We start from the raw sequence: 18,335 nt of genomic DNA on the forward strand, positions 1-18,335 counted from the left end.
AATTAAACCACAGTAGCCATAAATGTACAGTTGTCTGAGATGTCATGAAATGTTCTTTAGCATCACAAACCATAGAATGTTGTCAGGGTTCTGCTATGGTTTAGCATGGTTTCCAGAGATCTGGAGCTGATTCGGGGAGCTCGGTGGTTTGTGACTGTTGTCTAGCAGCGTGCTGTCTTTTGTTCACACATCACGTCTTGCGCGCTCAAGTTCGTTATTTCCAATGTAGTCGCGCGATAAACGCGCTCATAATGGAAGCGACGTGGTCGCGACGTGCTCGTTTTTCCAGGCACGTCCACACCACAGAGTTAAAAACATCTCAACTTCCAGAATGCCGCAAGCGCAAGAATATCAGACCTGAACCAGGAAATTGGTCACCAGATCACACGGTAACCAGTTAAACCGTAACACCGGAGAGCGCCAAGATGTTTTCCTCTGAGGTACTCGCGCATCGCAGTTGTGCTGCCGTGGTATACCATATCGGTTTTGTGAAGGGAACAAAGGGCCATTTTATTTGTCCTCTGTTTAAAGTATTCCCATACATTTAATAACAGTGGTCTCTGTTTTTATAACAGAATGCAACTTTCTCTATTCCCAGTATGCCGTTATGTGAGATGTAAACGAACAGTGTGACGCGTCGACGCATTTCACGCAAGTCGACTTTTTTTTTTTTTTTTTTTCGACTTAATCGATGACGTCGACGAGTCGTTGCAGCACTACTTCTAATTAATATCCGGTTTAAACTGGAGAAATGTCACTACTCTGAAATAAGGTCAGCAGCGACTTCGTGTCACATGGACTTTAAGATGCCTGCGGAGCATTGAGCCGAATCTTACCTACAACCTACGAAAGGGTCCATATACGCATCAGCTTGGTAGATCCAGGGTTCATAATAGCGCTAGTCCAAGAGTAAGCCATGTAAAGATGAGGTGAGAGCAGCGGTTCCCTGCATCTGCAACCATAGAATCCCATTCGAGTATGAATCATTTCAGGAATAGACGCAAATGAAACAATGATGGAATAAACAAAGATTAAAGCATAGGATTAAACAACGAATCTTAAGTGTGCTAGACAAAGCATATTTTTAACAGAATGCGAACAATCTTTATCAGTATAAAAGATAGTAGCGTTTATTACGAGCCTTAAAGTGCCTCATTACGAAGGAGTTATTCAGAACATTGCATGCACCATGATCAACATCTTAATTATGCTGTGCGAGTCTGCTAGATAAACAAGCACGAATGCCCAGTGCTTTATTTGAACGTGTGAGTATAAATCCTTGCAGAGAATAAAATTAATGCCCAGGTGCCACAAGTGCATAGAACAAAATGATACTTATAATGCTGTAGACTGATGAAGAAATGGAGGCGAGATGCCGAAAGAGACCGGCAGCCTTGATTCTGTCTGCTGGTCCGGAGAGACTTCATCCGTGCAGGTTCACGTGAGCGTACAGATGAATAATTGTTGATTGAGACCAAAGTCTTTTCAGGAGTTGAGACCCAAGCAGCACTGACGCGACATCTCGGAAAGCACCGGCGTTGCCAAGACCGTTTTTTTTTTTTTTTCTCTCCTTCTTCCTGAGGGTTGCTATTTCTGTCCGGGGTTTGAGGTGACCCCAATAGTGTCATATATAGCCCCTAGAATGTGAACTCTACCGATAAATCCTTTTTGAACATGATTGGGCTATTTTTTAGTAGTAACTGGTAGTTTTGAGACCATCCAAAACGAACGACTGCAGATAATCACCGCGACACGGAGCTAAGCCAACAATCCCGTGTGCATCTTAGAGGAACGTCAAACTCTAGAAAGTTTACGGGACATGAAGTTAACTATAGCAAATAAATGAATAACGCGACAGCTTGAGCAAGGAACAATCGCATCGGAATCTGCAGTTGTTGTCGCGTCGGCATCGGCATCTGTGTAAGTACAATCTTTTATACAGGAGTATAAGGACGTGATTGGATAATGATGAAGGTAATTGGTGACTAAGTGATTGAGTCTTCCTGGCAGAACTTAGGCTAAAGCTTCCATTTTATTTTATTTTTTATTTGTATTAATTTTTTAATAAACTTTATTCAAAATCAAATCAAATCTTAACCAAACACATGTATTATTTAATAAACAAATAAATAAGACAATGAACATAATAATACATTATTTATGTATTATTATATATTTATTTATTTATGAATAAGTACACTTTATACTAGCATTATTCTGAATGACCTTCAGTTCATTCAATTGATAAACAATTCATTTGTTCTTTGTAAAAATCAAAAGTAAAGTTGTTAATAGACTTTATTGTTCACAAACGCTCCAGTCAAACAAACAAACATTTTTGAAACTTCAGATTAATCAGATCAAATTTAAAAACTGATCAAGTACATTTTAAGTATTTATTTAGCATTAATTTAAACAACATTTAACAAAAATGACTTCATTTAATTTGATTGTTTTTTTATGCAAATTAAAAAAAAACATTGAAGAAAATATGATTTTGCATATAAACATATAACAATGTTTCAATGCAATGATGAATACAATGTTTTTATTGTTGTTGTTTGTTTTATGCAGTGATGAATCTATCCAGTTCTGCAAACAGAACAACAACACCAGAGATGGAAATACTGCATGTGAGAGTACAATAACAAATTTGTCTAAAAAGTTGATAGTTGTGTAACTGTTACAAGTATGGGTGTGTGTGCTAACAAAGGGCAAAGAGCTTGAGGAGGATCGGAATCAAATGAGGAATTTACTAGATAACAAAGGAGATTAACATCACAATATACATACAGCATTAACATAGACAGATGCACATTCAATCACAGACGAGGAGGAACTGAACAGACCGGGATTTAAACACACGGGAGGTAATGAGGGAACTGGAGACAGGTGGGGAATAATCAATTAACCAAAACAAGAAAAGGAAGGTGACCAAATAAGGGAACAGAAATCCATTAACGTAATACAGTAACTTTGGAAAGATAATGGATAAAGTTTTTAGGCTGATAGGTAAAATGTGTTGAGGAGATATGCTCCAATCACGATGATGCCCGCTAAAACACTGACATGGTTCAGGATGAGTGCAGTTTGAGAGTTTCTCGCTGCTTTTCCTCTGTCCAACAGCGTTAGCAGTGCAAGTCTGTGAAAGTAAAGGTAAAATCACAAATGTCAACCATTGGCTGACTGTACATCCTGACTCTATCTACAAATGTACCAGTAAGAGACCAACACTGGCCAGATAAATCTATTCAAGACTAATCTTTTTTTCTTGGATGCTAATAGCTGAATACTATAGAGTTGCTGATAACTGTCACACACTGAAAAGGTTTTGGTGGAGAAACAACCGTCATTCAGAAGTTGCTAGTAAATTTTGCAATGAATTACAAATGATTTGAAAGTAAAACACTGAATTAAACATGAAATTAGAGAGACTGAAATAGTATTTTCTTGTAAAACATACTTTAATAATTTTTTTGTTGTATTTATACCTGGAAATTTCATTTATTCATTTGTTTTACAGTTCAGTAAAGAACATCAATTTGTTTACATTAGAGTGACCATATGTCCTCTTTTTTTCCAGACATGTCCTAGCCAGGATTTCTAAATTGCCTGCAATGTCCAAGGCTTTGTTTTCCTATACTGATACACTCTCAACAGTCCTTATGCATTATATGTACACATATTTGCATTGCTCTCTGCAAATGCTGGTTTGAGCTCAGCTTAATATAGCACCTTCAGTATTGTGGTTTTCCATTCTGCACTGAAGTACTTTTCAAAGGTATGCATCTGATCTGATACACTTATAAGAAACATGAAAAAACGGTTTTGTGTCTGAGGTTCAGTTGAAGCAGAAAACCTGCTTGCATGCAGTTTACTCAGCAAAAATTACCTTCCATTTCCAAAATAAGTAATACAATTCAAAATCAGATAGTACAGCACCAGGGTCAAAGTCAAGTTCTCTGAAAGGGTCAAAATAAAAAAAATGTGGCCTATGAAAGTAACTTTCATTTTATAATTTATTAAAATAAGTTTGAGAAACACATTCAAGTAAGTTATATTGAGGGCAGGTGCTTAAAAAACCTTGCACTTAAAAAAATAATAATAATAATAATTAAAATAGATTATTTTTTAAGGAACGATGGAAGAGAAAAAGGGTGCTTTCTTCACAGGAATAAGTTACATTTTAAAACATGTTCAAATGTAAAAAGTTTATTTTTAATTATATAAGATCATATAAGATCATATAAAAAATATTTCTGCTATTACTGCATTTTTTTTATCAAATAAATGCACTGAACATATTCAGATAATATGCAAAACTTTACTGCTAAAAGTACAAGGAAAACACAATAATATCGATATAAATAAAAACATACCGCTCTAGAGAAATGAAGAGCTGCAATTCCCAGAAAGAGGCAGCAGCACAGCATGGTAAATGTGGAGTAACACATATAATCCGGCACAGGGTCAGCAGGTGGATCGTGCCTCATGTTAGCAGAGGGTTGAACAATGACCACAGGCTCGTTGTGTTGATTCAGGACCTGGGGATGGAGCTGCGCGAGGGCTTCCATCCTTACCACCCTTAGTAGAGATAAATCCTGGTCCATGCCTGATCCCCTTCACACTTCTTCTTTAGATATGGCTCTTTGTTTTGTCAGTAACTTGGCCTTTTATGGTGCAGTGTGAACGGTAATTGGACAGTATAAAGGAGTGGCCTACAGCACAGTACCACTGCAGCAGCCACCCTCTGGCAGTATAATTTAAAGTTTCAATGGTTTAAGGCCCTAGGGCCCATTCTTCGTACCATACTTAATACATCTGAGATGTCTTGAAAAAGATTCAAATAAATTATATTTGGCTAATTAGGTTCTTCAAATTAATTTGCAGATTACTGCGCGTTCTCTTACAGAACCAATAATCCAGGATCATGGCAAATCGTCAATAATTAAATACAGCTAACTGAGTTAGCGACGTACAAAGAACAGGACCCCGATATAGACCAATTTCAGTGTTTGCAAACAGTGATGACCTTTGCTGTAGTGTGTCAGTAGTAAATATCAGTTTACATTTCCAAACATTATTTTTGCCATTAACTGTAATAGTCGCGTGAGATTATTGTTAGCACGAGGAGTCTAAGAGCAGCCAGTGCTCCACACAGAGATCTGATCATCATCATCAGTCTGTTTGGAATAACATGAAGAATCCAGAAGAACTGGGGCAATGTCTCCAAGAAACTTAAAAAAAAAAACTAAGCCTGCAAAGCTATCTGGAAAACAATGTGCAAGTGTTACAATCCCCTTTCCCAGTCTAGGGTTGGGAGTGGGAGTAACAGGTTAAATGAAATTTATAAGGAAGAAATAAAAGCCCTGTCCTCTGCTCCAGAAAATGCAACCACTGTTTAATTCAGTTAAAGGCCGTGTTGCAAGGTTAATTTTTTTACGAATTTGTGCAATTTGCTTGTTGGTAATAAACATTTAAACTGTTATCCACTGTATTTTATATTGTTGGGTATCACAAAACGGAATATAATACGAAAAAGTAGGTACTATCTTACAGCGGTCTCCTTTCCCCCACAATGCATTGCATCACGTCACGTTGGGGAGAGAATTTACCAAAGCCTGCCTTGAGAGCATTGAGAGTGAGTAGAAAGACGAGAGTATTCAGATTAGATAAATGCATAGATATATATAGATAGACTAGATATATTGAGAATGAGGAGTTGTCGTCATAGCACAAAGCCCCTCCCTCGATATCACAGTCTCCGCCATGTTGGCAGGATACCGGCGGCGAAACAGGATTGTTTACATGTGTTGTTAACTCGGTAGTAGAGGAGGTTCTCGCAATTCTGCACTGTTTTACCATGCCTGGAAGTTACTGCTGCGTTAAAAACTGCTCCAGTACCTCTCACGATACATATGGAAAACATAGGAACAATGGAATACAGTTTTTTTAGGTTACACCAAGCGCTCTCAGGCATCCAAAATATCAACCCATACGAGCTCCCTGCAGCAGTAAAGATACCTGGACCATTTACCTCCATGCACACATATGGACATTGGGAATTATACTGTTTTTGGTTTAAAGGAACACTTTTTGGGACTTTAGCTTATTCACAGTATCCCCCAGAGTTAGATAAGTCCATACATACCTTTTCATTTCTGTGCGTTCTGTAAGTTTTATTTGACGGACCCACCGCTAGCCTAGCTTAACACAAAGACTGGATGTAAATGGATAACGGTAGCATAGTAATCCCAATAAGTGACAAAATAATGCAAACATTTTCCTATTTACATGTTGTGATCTGTATAGTCACAGCATGTACAAATAACAAGGCTATGTGAGACAGAGACCATTTTTAATCGTATAAATACTGGGAACTATATTCTCACTAGGCGTAGGAGCACAGCTAACATTACACAGCTAACACGGCTGGTGGCCATCATACATGGCTCTTGCCAGTATTATTCGTAGGGGCTGTCATCATTGTTTCACGTGCTATGTGACCTCGGGACTCGGAATACATCCATCTAGTACGAGACACGAGTTCACGGGTGGGAAGTCACGGGTTTGATTGCCGTTCCAGTGCATTTTCACGGGTTTAAGGTTGGAAAAACACGGGTTACGGGTTGTCTGGAACGCGGCATCATACTAGGCTTAGGCTACCTTTCCTCGACTTCTCCCTAACGTGACGTCATCACTGAGTTAGAAAAAAACGTTAATACCAAAAACTTAAAAAATAGGTCTTTAAGACCATTTTTGAGCCATTATAAAAATGATATACATATCTTGAATGATTTATGTACCCATTAATCAAAAGTGGTGGTTAACCTGCAACATGGCCTTTAAGTTAACAGAAATTCATTAATAAAATCTATTTATTACATTATTTTTGACGGCATCCTCACAGTCATTGTTGACATCTACATCATTCACATTGCATTTTACATTGACGTTTTACATGGAGATAAAAAAAAAAAAAAAAAAAAAACTGTTCATTGGATGAAAGTATGCAAGGGAAACTTTCCATTAGCCACCGCAGAAACAGAAACAATCCAACCTTTAAAAACTGAATAATCTTTTCAAGCTTATTTCTTTGGAAAGTCCACAATACCCTCCACTTCCTTTGTGACGTCTTTGAAGAAAGTGGGGGATGATGGCAGATTTGTTTATGACAATGAGTGGTAAACCAGCCTTAACCCTGAGGTTTCATATATCAGAAAATCATAGCAAGAAACACTAAACCGAAAACCACCTCATGCCAGTGAAAGTTTGCATGCATCTAGACTTGATTCAGGAAATGCCCGCAGAAAAAATAGACCACCAAAGTTGTGGCTCTCCATAAAAATATGCACAAACATAATTCAAACTGCAGCCAGAGTTATTATATTTAACCAAAAATAAAATGGAAATAAAATGTAAAAACCATAACAATTTTTTTTTTTTTTTTTTTTTTAATAAAAACTGGTTTCTGAATGTTAACTGCATTACAGCACACACCAAACAATCTTGCTTTTAACGGTTGTTTGAATTTTGCAGAATAATGTCCTCAAAATCTAAATTTGTATGAATATAACTGTATTTCACACTGCAAAGCATTTGTATTCCGATTACAGTTCCTGTGTAATGCCTAAAACATCAGTCAGTAGATGGCGCTATTAAGTACATTTTGTTCTTTTTAGCTGTTTTTCCCCCACCATTATTCTCCCAGTCACATTTAGTTTTGACTGTTTTATCTAGCTTCAGCTGAATAGCTTCTTAAAAACATTTAACATGCATGAAAGGGATCTGAGAAATACGTCAAAGGATATAGCTAAATTCTTGTCTGATGCTTGCCTTAATCATGCAAAATCCACAAAAATCCTGAGCTCATCTAAAGAGCAGGCTGTCAATCAGCTGGAGACAGAGAACAGAAAACACTGATACGGCTATTTTTTGTGCCTTTTTGTTTATTTTAGTGTATGTTTTTACACAACAGATAAAAATACATTCTTAATACTACTAGCATGTCTGTGATGAATAGTCTGGAAATGAAAATAAATCAAGCACATGACAATATTGCAATGTAAATATGACAGCGTGATCTTTTCATATTTCTTTTTCAACTAGTTACTTAACACCAAAGCAAGTCCGAACAGTAAACTACTTCACACAGAATGCAACAGTGTAATATTGGATGGATTCACTACAGCTTACAGTAATGTTTGGTGAAGACTGATTCAGTACAACGGCATTGAAACCCTTCCCCTTACATACCTACATCCATCATCATTGAATACCATTACTGACAGGATTAAAAAAACTATTTACATTCTTTTTTTGGTAATCCGTTTATATTAAATGATATTAAAAAGACACATCTGACAAAAAAAAAAAAACAGTTTATGGATTTTCGCCTTCCTCTGGAGCAGGGCAGTGAAAACAGAGAACTTTTGTATCAGGTTCCTCGTCATAAAGAGAAATGGTTCCTCTGATAAACCAACACATGGGATAAAGGCGGACATCTCTTCTGACTGGTTCAGGTCAGGTCAGCGGCTTTTCAGCATTCACTGGCCCTTGCTGAAAAACAGAACGTATTCAAAGTAAAATCATATTCAAAAATGTATAACTGATTTTACATGTACATGATATGAAATTCATTAGTTTATCAATTGGGGTCATATATATATATATATAAGATGTAAATTCTATATATAGCATTTTATTTTTATCATCACATTTATTTGATCATTTTGTTACTTTTGCATTATTATTATTATTATTTGAAAGTCAATTTATTTGTAAATAAAAGAATTGTATTATATTTTCATAATATATTTTTTCACTATTGAATTAAATATATGATCTTTAGGGAACATACAAATACATTTTCAATAGAACATTTTGAGCTATAGAAGTCACAGCATGTGTCCATTGTACAATTAAATATTTAATCTCAAAATATCAAAGACATTGACAGCCCTTAATTTTTTTTTTCTCTGTTCTAATTATTTTATTCTATACTATACACAATTGATACTGAATATATAATAAAATATTTATATCGCACATCTTTGTATCCTGTTTCTCCAACCCCACCCTGAGGGATCATGGAGAATAAGTACACCCAAGGGAGAAAGTATGACTCATCCTGGAAACAGACCCACTGTATTGCACTGTATCACGGAGGAACTGGCACAGCAATAATTAGCAGATGGATTTCACACAGCCATGAGCCACACAGGTTTATAGTGACATGTTTCATAAGGGAACTTAAGGGGAGAGTGCTGATTTATACCAGCACTGGCTTCATGTTGCTAGTTCATTGGTTGTAAATAAATAATGCAGGTAGATGATGGCAGTCATCATACCTGTGTCGCTGAGCATTGCTTGAGCGTTACTTCCCGTCCTCCTCCTGTCAAAAGAGAGCTATGCTGTTAGAGCTACACAGTTTCTGTTCTTTTGTGTACATAAAAAGTAAGACAGAAAAAATGTAAAACTTAAAAATGTATTCTCTTTATACCTCTTGTCCTGACTGAATTTGCATCTGCAGTGGCCACCTGTAATAATGCCAGAACACAGGATGTTTTTAAATAAGGAGAATAAATGCAATTCACTGCACTCTCCCAGCTATAATTAGGTGCCAAGACCAGTATTAATTCAAACATTACAAAGGTTGGTCTAAACTCTTAAAAAAATAAACAAAAATAGCCTACATCATGGTCACATTTAACCTCAAGATGCAAAAGAAAAAACATGAATACGCACACAAGCATATACTGTATCCGCACATCTGAATATTTTCAGTTTAACATCTGCTGTTGACGGTTAAAAATATGCATCCAAGCTTCCATTAATAATTACACAATTTAATAAATAAGTAGGCTAGTTAATACTGTTTAGCTTACATTTTAAACACGATAACCTAATCCCAGTTAAAATGAATACAAATAGTTAAATGGTCCTATAAAGCCAAAACAGAATAACTGCAAAAAAACAAACAAAATAAACAAGTGATGTTTGTTTCTTAATAATTTGTTGAAATGGTTGAATGATTCATTGGGTAATGTACATTTTAGACACAATATTGACAGTTAGGCTACAATAATAATAATAATAAAATAAAATAAAAATTTCAATGATTCAATGACCCCTTATGCAGAGAAAATATATTTCCTAATATAGGAATGATCAATATATATAAGTATATAACGGTATATTAAAAAATATAAAGAATAGTATATTATGTGAATATATTACTGTATTATGCATAACACATAAGAAATAGCCGCTTTCATATATTGAAAAAATAAGTAACAATGTATTTAATTGTATTTCAGTAAATAGACTATAACTTTGCTGAAATGTGCACAGCCATTATTTTAATATATAGTATTAATTCTGCCAATTGTCATCCTAACCACAGTGTAACCCAACAAACATACACACACCAGGAACCCTTTTAAGTTTCCAAATAATACAATATTTAACACTAACAGATCTCCCCCTATATTAATATTGAGTAAAGACACATTAAATAACAGTCAGAAGCAAAGTCATTGCATTGAAAAACTTTTCTCTCCTTGAAGAACTTTGATACTCATGTGTTCCCCAACTCACATCTTGACTATTGCAATTCACTTTATTATGGAGTAAATAGTTAATCTATTGGACATCTACAATTTGTTCAGAATGCTGCAGCTAGGCTTTTAGATGAAGCCGTACATTGTCAATGCATATATTGCTGTATATTGAAAAAAGCAGTAGTTTCTCATATATGTTTTGCAGTATATATATTGCAGTATATTCCCATACATTTTTGTTACGTAAGGGACACGATTAGACTGGGCTTGTTTCATTACTAAATGAATCACAGTATTTATAAGTCACCATATTTACTGTGTTATTAAATTAATTACAGTATTTAATGTTATTCCTATGTATGTCTGCACTATGTTGTACTTTCTTCTACGCTGGAAGCTCCTGTCGTCAAGTCAAATTCCTTGTGTGTAAACGTACTTGGTAATAAACCCCTTCTGATTCTGAACAAATCAGTTTCCAAATATTTATTCATAATACACAAAATATGCTCTCTTGTTGCTACCTATTGGCAGAACTGTGTAACATTATTCAGTACATTCATTTTAGTACGATATTAAATAATTGTATAAATATAAAAATATATAGGCCTTTAAATGATGACATGTTTATCAGCTTATTTAAGCAAATTCTGTTATTTGTAAAAATTAAAAACCCACTCACTTAGGAGAATAGTGATGCCAATCAAACACAGAATTGCTGCCAAGACCAGACCTCCGACCCGAAGTCTGTGGTAATCTAGTTGAAGACAAAGTAAATAACAATCAAAGAAAATTTGAAAGATAATCTTGAGAACTCCTTCAGTATTATGGATGGGTGGTTCAAACTAAAAGATGTGTGCAACTAACCAAAATAGAAGGGGTTGTCCTCTGCTGAAAATTCCAAACCAGAAAAAAAGCATTAAAAAATGCATGTAACATGAAAACAGAAGAAACAGAAAGTATTAAGAAAGTGAAATATCTTACTTGTCTGCTGATCTTCTGCCAACACAAGGGACAAAACTGTAAAGTAATATAGTATATTAGCAACATAGTATAGTAAATTACTGTGCGTACAGTTTTTTTAAAGGGTTAATATTAAACTTAATGCACCTACAATGCATTTAAAGCTTACTAAAGGTTAGTAAGCGACATGACAACAAGCAATTTTTTACCAGTCTGGAACACAAATACTCACACGTCAAGGAAACTAGTGCCAAAGTCTTCATCATGACAGTGTGGCTTTAACCTGCAATACAAGATTAGGTTTGTCATGAAAAAAATAATAACATAGATGCATCTGCTCTATATTAAATAAATAAAAAATCCCATTTAATATGTAAGCATGATGCCTTATTGTTCATGCATGATGCATTAATGTTAGTCTACCATTAATCTTAAAAATGTCTCAGAAACGGTTAAAGAAAATGTATGTACGTTTTTTTCACTTGAAATACCAGTTTCAGAATAATTCTGATGATGCAATGCCTTTTGAATGATCTCTCCCATTGCATTCACATGCTTATGGGGAAACTCCTGTTTACTCTGAAACTGAAGCTTGATTTGTCACATTCATGTAGCTGCATGAACCAATGGTGTTTCAATCTGCCAAAAGGGGAGGAGCCAACCTTTGTATAAGTCAGCACTGAGCACCATTTCGTCAAAAATGTTCTCCTTCACTGATAAAGATTTACTGGGGGATGCCCAGTGATTCTGCAAGCAAGAAGCCAAAGAAGGAAGAAACTCAGCTCAGCCTGCTGCTCACCACTGTAGAAGGAGCCCCAGGCAGCAGAAGAATCCAGAAGCTCTGCAGCCATCTGGTACATCTGAGCATATTTCCAGTGATATTGCTGTAAATGACGAGCTACAAGTGTGGCTCATGCAGGGAACTCCTGTACGATGCAGATGGGCATAGTGAGTGTGTCGCCTGTCTGGGCAGAACCCACACAGAGGCTGGGTTCACTGAGATGGCATGCACTCACTGCGAGAGCAGAAGTCTTGCCCTTCTCCACTCATTAATGAAGGCGATCCTCAACACATACTCAAAAGAGCATTTCTACTCTCCTCATTACCATGAATATGAGTTCCCCACCCATGTGTGGCAAATAACCATTTGAAAAACATAATTACTTGCCATCTGACTTCAGGCTTGGAAAGCTATCCAAGATGGATGGAATGAGGATACTCACTTCATAGAACAAGGTTACTCACTACAGTTTGCTCGCAGACCACCTCGCTTAAGAGGTATTATTCAGACTTTGGTGCGGGACTATGATGCTCACGTTCTCCGGTCTGAAGTACAAACACCGCTTGCAAAAGGAGCCGTGGAAATGGTTTCTCTAGCTAACAGCAGTGAAAGATTTTACAGCCGTTATTTTTTTGTTTCCAAGAAAGGTGGTGGGCTCAGACCCATTCTCAGACACAGGCATCTGAACTGTTTGCTTATGAAATGGCTGTTCAAGATGTTAATCTTAAAACAGATCTTTACACAAGTATGCCCCAAGGACTGGTTTCTGTCAGTGGATCTGAAAGACTTACTTTCACATCCAGATACCCCCCATCACAGACACAGTTTTGTATTCAAGGGTGAGGCCTATCAGTACACAGTCCTGTATTCAGACTGTCCATGGCCGCACGCACTTTACTGAAGTGCATAGACATGGCTCTTTACCCTCTAAAACAAATGGGAATCTGCATTTTGAACTACTGTACCTCAGAGACTGACTGGTTTTAGCCAGGTCAGAACTTGAAATCATTGTAAACAGGTTGCTGCTGCTCAGTCACATGGAAGCGCCTTGGGTTACAGAGTCAATTCAGCCATTTAGCTGCCTCAAGATGATGGTAGTTTTTCTGGCTCTAAAAACTGTTCTGCCTGCCTTAAGGGACAACATTATGGTGGTAGCTTATATTCATCACCAAGGCGATCTCGTGTCATGCTTCCTTCACAGTTCGTGGCTGACCAGTCATTCCAGAGAAACAACTTATTCGTTAAGTTTATGATGGGAGCTCGGAGATTGACTCTGCCTCGCCCTTATACTGTGTTGACATGGGACTTATCTATAGTCCTCAGGACCCAATGGGCCCTCCCTTTTAACCACTCTAGTAGTCCAACTTGCAGCCCCTGTTGCTTAAGAACACACTCCATTTGGCTTGGTCAGTCAGCGCTTCCTGTCTTGAGTTCAGGCCTAATATATGTAGAGTAGTCAATAAACAGAGAAACAGTTATGGGCAGAAAGTGCTCTCCACTCCGTTAAGTCATCACCCCTCTAGTGTTCAAAGCACAAGTCATCACCCCAATCCATATGGTACACAGGGTCCCAATCCACTCTGCCCAGTTTGGGCTTTTAGAGTGTATGTTGAGCACTCTGGCCCGTTTAGACTGTGAGAGCAGCTCTTTGTGTGCTTTGGAGGCCACTCTAAAGTGCTGCCAGTTACGAAGCAGAGAATATCTCGCTGGATAGTGGATGTTATAGCCTTGGATTACGCCTCCAAGAGTAATGGCCTCCTCCTGGGATTGGTCTGGTGGGATTACCTTCACCAGGTTTTATAACTTGGAAGTCCCTGCCCTGCAGGCATGGATATTGTCCACTTAGTTCTACCTAATACCATTTGGAAATGGAGAGGGTTATGTTATGTAGTCCTGAGCCAAAAAAGGCTTGGGTCTAATTATTGGCTCATGCTTACAGGGCTGGGCTCGCAGAGTGGCTTTGTTTTGCACTTGCTCATGAACGGGGCTATTGGATGCTTTCCCCATAAGCATGTCAACACAACGTTGCATAGGCTGTTGTGCTATAAGGCTGCATGCAAATCGGTAACTGTCGCGTCAGTCAAAAGATAATGACAAAATGGCACTCAGAGCCAACTTATATAGAGGTCAGCTTGTCCCCTTTTCACAGGTTGAAGTGTCATTGGTTCACGCAGCTACACAAATTTGAACAAATCAGGCTTCAGTATCAGAGTAAAGAGGAGTTTCCCTTTTCTCAGGGAATCGAGTTTACGTTAGTAACCTGATCATTTCTGGGAGAAGGTAAGTTTGGTTAGTCCGCAAAAAGGGCAGATTGTTTTATGGCAGCAACAAATGCACATATACAGCAGTGATCCACTTTATGACTTAACTGTATGGGGTTCCAAAGACACAAAACTATATACAGTTGATTTAAGCAAAAAGTAATAACATTTTCCACCTCTCAAATGACTTTCCTTTTTTGCTGATGTAAACCAAGCCCTCTTAATTTTTTTTTTTATACCTCCACTCAAGCCAGATTTATGATCGATTCATTTTCAAAAGCCTCTTCCTGCTTTTTTTTTTCTCATTGAATATCCTTTTTTCTCTCTGACATAAGTCAGATTGACTAATTTAAAATGTCCATAAGTTTTCCACTGATCTATGGTTTATTAGGATTTGGACAATATTTGGCCGAGATACAACTATTTGAATATCTGGAATCTGAGGGTGCAAAAAAATCTAAATACTGAGAAAAGCAGCTTTGAAGTTGTCAGAATTCTTAGCAATGTATATTAGTAATCAAAAATTTATTTTTGATATATTTATGGTAGGAAATTTACAAAACATAGTCTTGGAACATGATCTTTATTTGTTATCATAATGATTTTTTTTCTTTTTTTTTTTTTTTTTTTGGCTATTGCTAAAAATATACCCCAGCAACTTAAGACTGGTTTTGTGAGATCTATAAAAAATTTTCACATTTAAACAAGAAAAATAACACTGTTATGATCAAAAAGAATATTGTGTATCAGTTGTGTACACGAGAGCTAATTATGCTCTAAATATAACATGATTCCCCTCCCTTAATGTCTGAATTATTGTCCATTGTCAGCTTCTCATCAACAAAATTGGGGTAAATCAAATTATCACAATCCCTGCCAATGCATCCGATCTACAGGAATAACAAATATCAGCTCTGAGAAAACAAAGCAGACCTGGATCAAATTTCAGCAAAGGCCTTGGACATCTCAGCAACAAAACATTCATACACTAAACAAAACAGGAAACACATCAAAACCCTTTCTTACAAAAGATGATTTTGAGCACATTTTCAAAATGCTGGACATTTACATGACTTGTCAGATGTAGATGCTGACTTATGTCTACATCATAATTAAAAGTGCATTGTGGAAACATGCTGGAGCACCTTTTGAGCTTAGCTAGGATTTTCCATTTCATTTCTGAGAGACCAGAGGGAATTCTGTGCCCATCCCTACCAACACAAGATGATGTAACAATCTCCACCTTCAACTTCCAACCATGGTGGCAGAGAAGAGGAAAAATAAAGGGTTCACCAGAGACATGCTGAGACAAAATAACATCCAGTATTTCAGGCCTTTCAGCAGAGCAGCCTGGGTCAGCGTGAGGAGTGAACAAGGCAGTAGCTAATCTAGAGCTTTTCAGAAAGGTTTAATAAATCCCTGTGTCTGTTTATACCCTATTATCTTGACTTGAATTATCTAATTTCCTTCTTCCTGTAAACATGCATGCCAGATTCTTTTTTTTGTGTCATGAACAACTTATTATCAATTGAATTTATTATATAGTAGACCTTCTTCATTAGATGAATCATTGAAGCCTGACCAGTTTGTTTATGTAAATCAAGTCAAATTAGATTCTGCATGCAGAACATGAAATTTGCAAACAGGTGCTTCTCTGATGGCGCTAGGAGTAGTGCACAAATTCTGTCATAATTTACTGATTCTCAAATATGTTTATGCTGTTATTTTGTCTGTTTAACACAGATAATGTCTATGTACATTTTGGATATACCGTAGTTCAAAACTGTAGCCCCACTACTTTTTATGTCCATTTTTTGTTCCTTTTTGAGTTGGCAGATGTGGCTATTATGAACTGTCAGCATTGTGGTGAAGTTTACTGTCTGCAGGCTATGTGGTTTCTTGGCGACATGTGTCTTTTGTTTATTGTCATGATTCATCCATTCATTTTCAACTGATTTGTTCAAAAACGCTGATTAATCCATTTGATGCTTCCTCGCTTCCATGTTTTCTCATTTGAGACAGACGGTTTTGTCTTTAAGTGTTTTTAAAAGTGAATATTTCTGTGAGTTGCATAATTAAACCAGCATGTGATGACAAGTGACTGTAATTTGGGTATTATTACCAAGCCACTGAATCAATCTTAACCCGAGTCATTCAAAAACAATGATTCATCCCCGACCAGGTACAGTATGTAACACCGTGCTCTTTCTGGGAAATTCTGATCTACTGTACCTGTTTGGATTAGTCTGAAATGATTTTCAGCGGCATAACAAAAACAAAGTAACTGTCAATATTGTCTAAAATTTAAGAAGATTATGTTGTTTATTAAATGACATATTTATCACAATTCTGTTTGTCTGACACCAAACTGCTTATCTACTATAAAGACTTTCCTTTTTGGAGCAATATATAAAAACTGATTACTGAAAGAAGAAAGATTACTGGGAAAAAAAACAAAAAAAACATAGGCTAATATGTAGGCTCATAACATTCTGTAATGTCATCCAGTAGGTTAAGTGAAATAGCAGATAGAGACAGTTCTTTATCCAGTACCAAGGAGTGCAAAGATAATTCTGCCAATAATCTGGCAAGAGAAGCTGTCTTTGTATTTTACCATCATCTCAGGGGAGTCTTAGAAACACTTTTTAAATCATTATACTGGACAAAGAGCTGAGAGAAAAGGAGAGAGCGTTTTATTGCATGCTTCTTGTTTTTGGCTAGGATGGTTTGCCACCTCCTGTCAGGCAGAATCACCCAGGGTGCATGGAGAAAATAATGAAAGTCTTGTAATAGGGCCAGTAAGTGTGTGTGTGTGTGTGTGTGTGTGTGTGTGTGTGTGTAAGAGAGAGAGAGAGTGTTATGAGAAAGAATGAGGAATCACATCCTCATCTCACATTTTAAACCGACCCTCTCATTTTCAATGTAATGTTTTGTTTCTTTCTTGACTGTTGCCATAGTTCATTCATTCTACTAACAATATTGTTTCTTAGCCCTTTTTGCTCCACAATTTAAATCCTCATTCAGGAAATGAGAGATGTAAAAGAGAGCCTAGGAATATTACTAACTCTCAGTGTCTGTCTTGTGCACTAGAAAAAAAGAACAAAAAAATGTTTTACTCAGTTTTCTTGTTTTCCAGTACAAACATCTAAAACATTCATAAGTCAAGTAATTTACTTGAGAAGAAAAATATTATAGGTTTCTGAAAAAAAAATGTATCAGGTGAGTTTTTTTTTTTTCTTAAAATTGATCCTAAAAAAATAAATAAGAAAAATAAGGGATAATGGGATGAGAAAAATACACAAAATGCAAAGAGAAAACAAGGTTATCTTTCTTACCCCACTTACATATTTCTTCTTTTTTCAAATATAATCTAATTTTGATACATTTTACAACTCAATTTCTTAATTTTTCCTAGTAAATTTGTCTTGAATTAAGCATTTTTAGGAATTTATGGAAAACTAGACAAAAATGCTAATTATATAGACTGTATAATGTATAACTTTAAAAACCTTTTTAATTGTCAGGTTAACTAGGACTAAAAACCTTTTCATCTGCCTCATAAATACTGGAGTAAGCAGCAAATTGTGCATTTTATTGGTTGGAGATCTGATTAATATTCATTTTATGGACACGCCTCCTTCTCTGCATTAATCAGTCTAGTAATTATTGCAAGCAACTGCTGATGTGAATGGTGGGTTGTTCTGTGCTGAAAAGATGAGAGAGTTATATTAAAGTAGCTACATAAATATAAATGTACACTACTGTGCAAAA

At 36.4% G+C, this 18,335-nt stretch overlaps 1 protein-coding gene across 2 annotated transcripts in view; it reads right to left on the reverse strand.

Annotated features, from left to right (window-relative positions):
• Positions 1-7,906: 7,906 nt before the first annotated feature.
• LOC128031189 (FXYD domain-containing ion transport regulator 3) overlaps positions 7,907-18,335 on the reverse strand; it is an 11,715-nt gene continuing 1,286 nt past the window's right edge. The window contains exons 2-8 of one of the 2 annotated variants that reach the window (XM_052619442.1): positions 11,755-11,805; positions 11,544-11,579; positions 11,427-11,447; positions 11,242-11,316; positions 9,503-9,539; positions 9,351-9,394; positions 7,907-8,559 (exon numbers count right to left, since the gene is read on the reverse strand). In XM_052619442.1, the coding sequence (XP_052475402.1) occupies positions 8,540-8,559; positions 9,351-9,394; positions 9,503-9,539; positions 11,242-11,316; positions 11,427-11,447; positions 11,544-11,579; positions 11,755-11,788 (267 nt within the window). In that variant the 5' untranslated portion in view covers positions 11,789-11,805 and the 3' untranslated portion in view covers positions 7,907-8,539. Of the gene's footprint in view, positions 8,560-9,350; positions 9,395-9,502; positions 9,540-11,241; positions 11,317-11,426; positions 11,451-11,543; positions 11,580-11,754; positions 11,806-18,335 lie in introns of both variants that reach the window. The other variant, XM_052619441.1, reaches the window with a different exon arrangement.

The sequence above is a fragment of the Carassius gibelio genome, chromosome A16 (genome assembly GCF_023724105.1).
Source record: "Carassius gibelio isolate Cgi1373 ecotype wild population from Czech Republic chromosome A16, carGib1.2-hapl.c, whole genome shotgun sequence".
Classification (NCBI taxonomy): Eukaryota; Metazoa; Chordata; class Actinopteri; order Cypriniformes; family Cyprinidae; genus Carassius; species Carassius gibelio.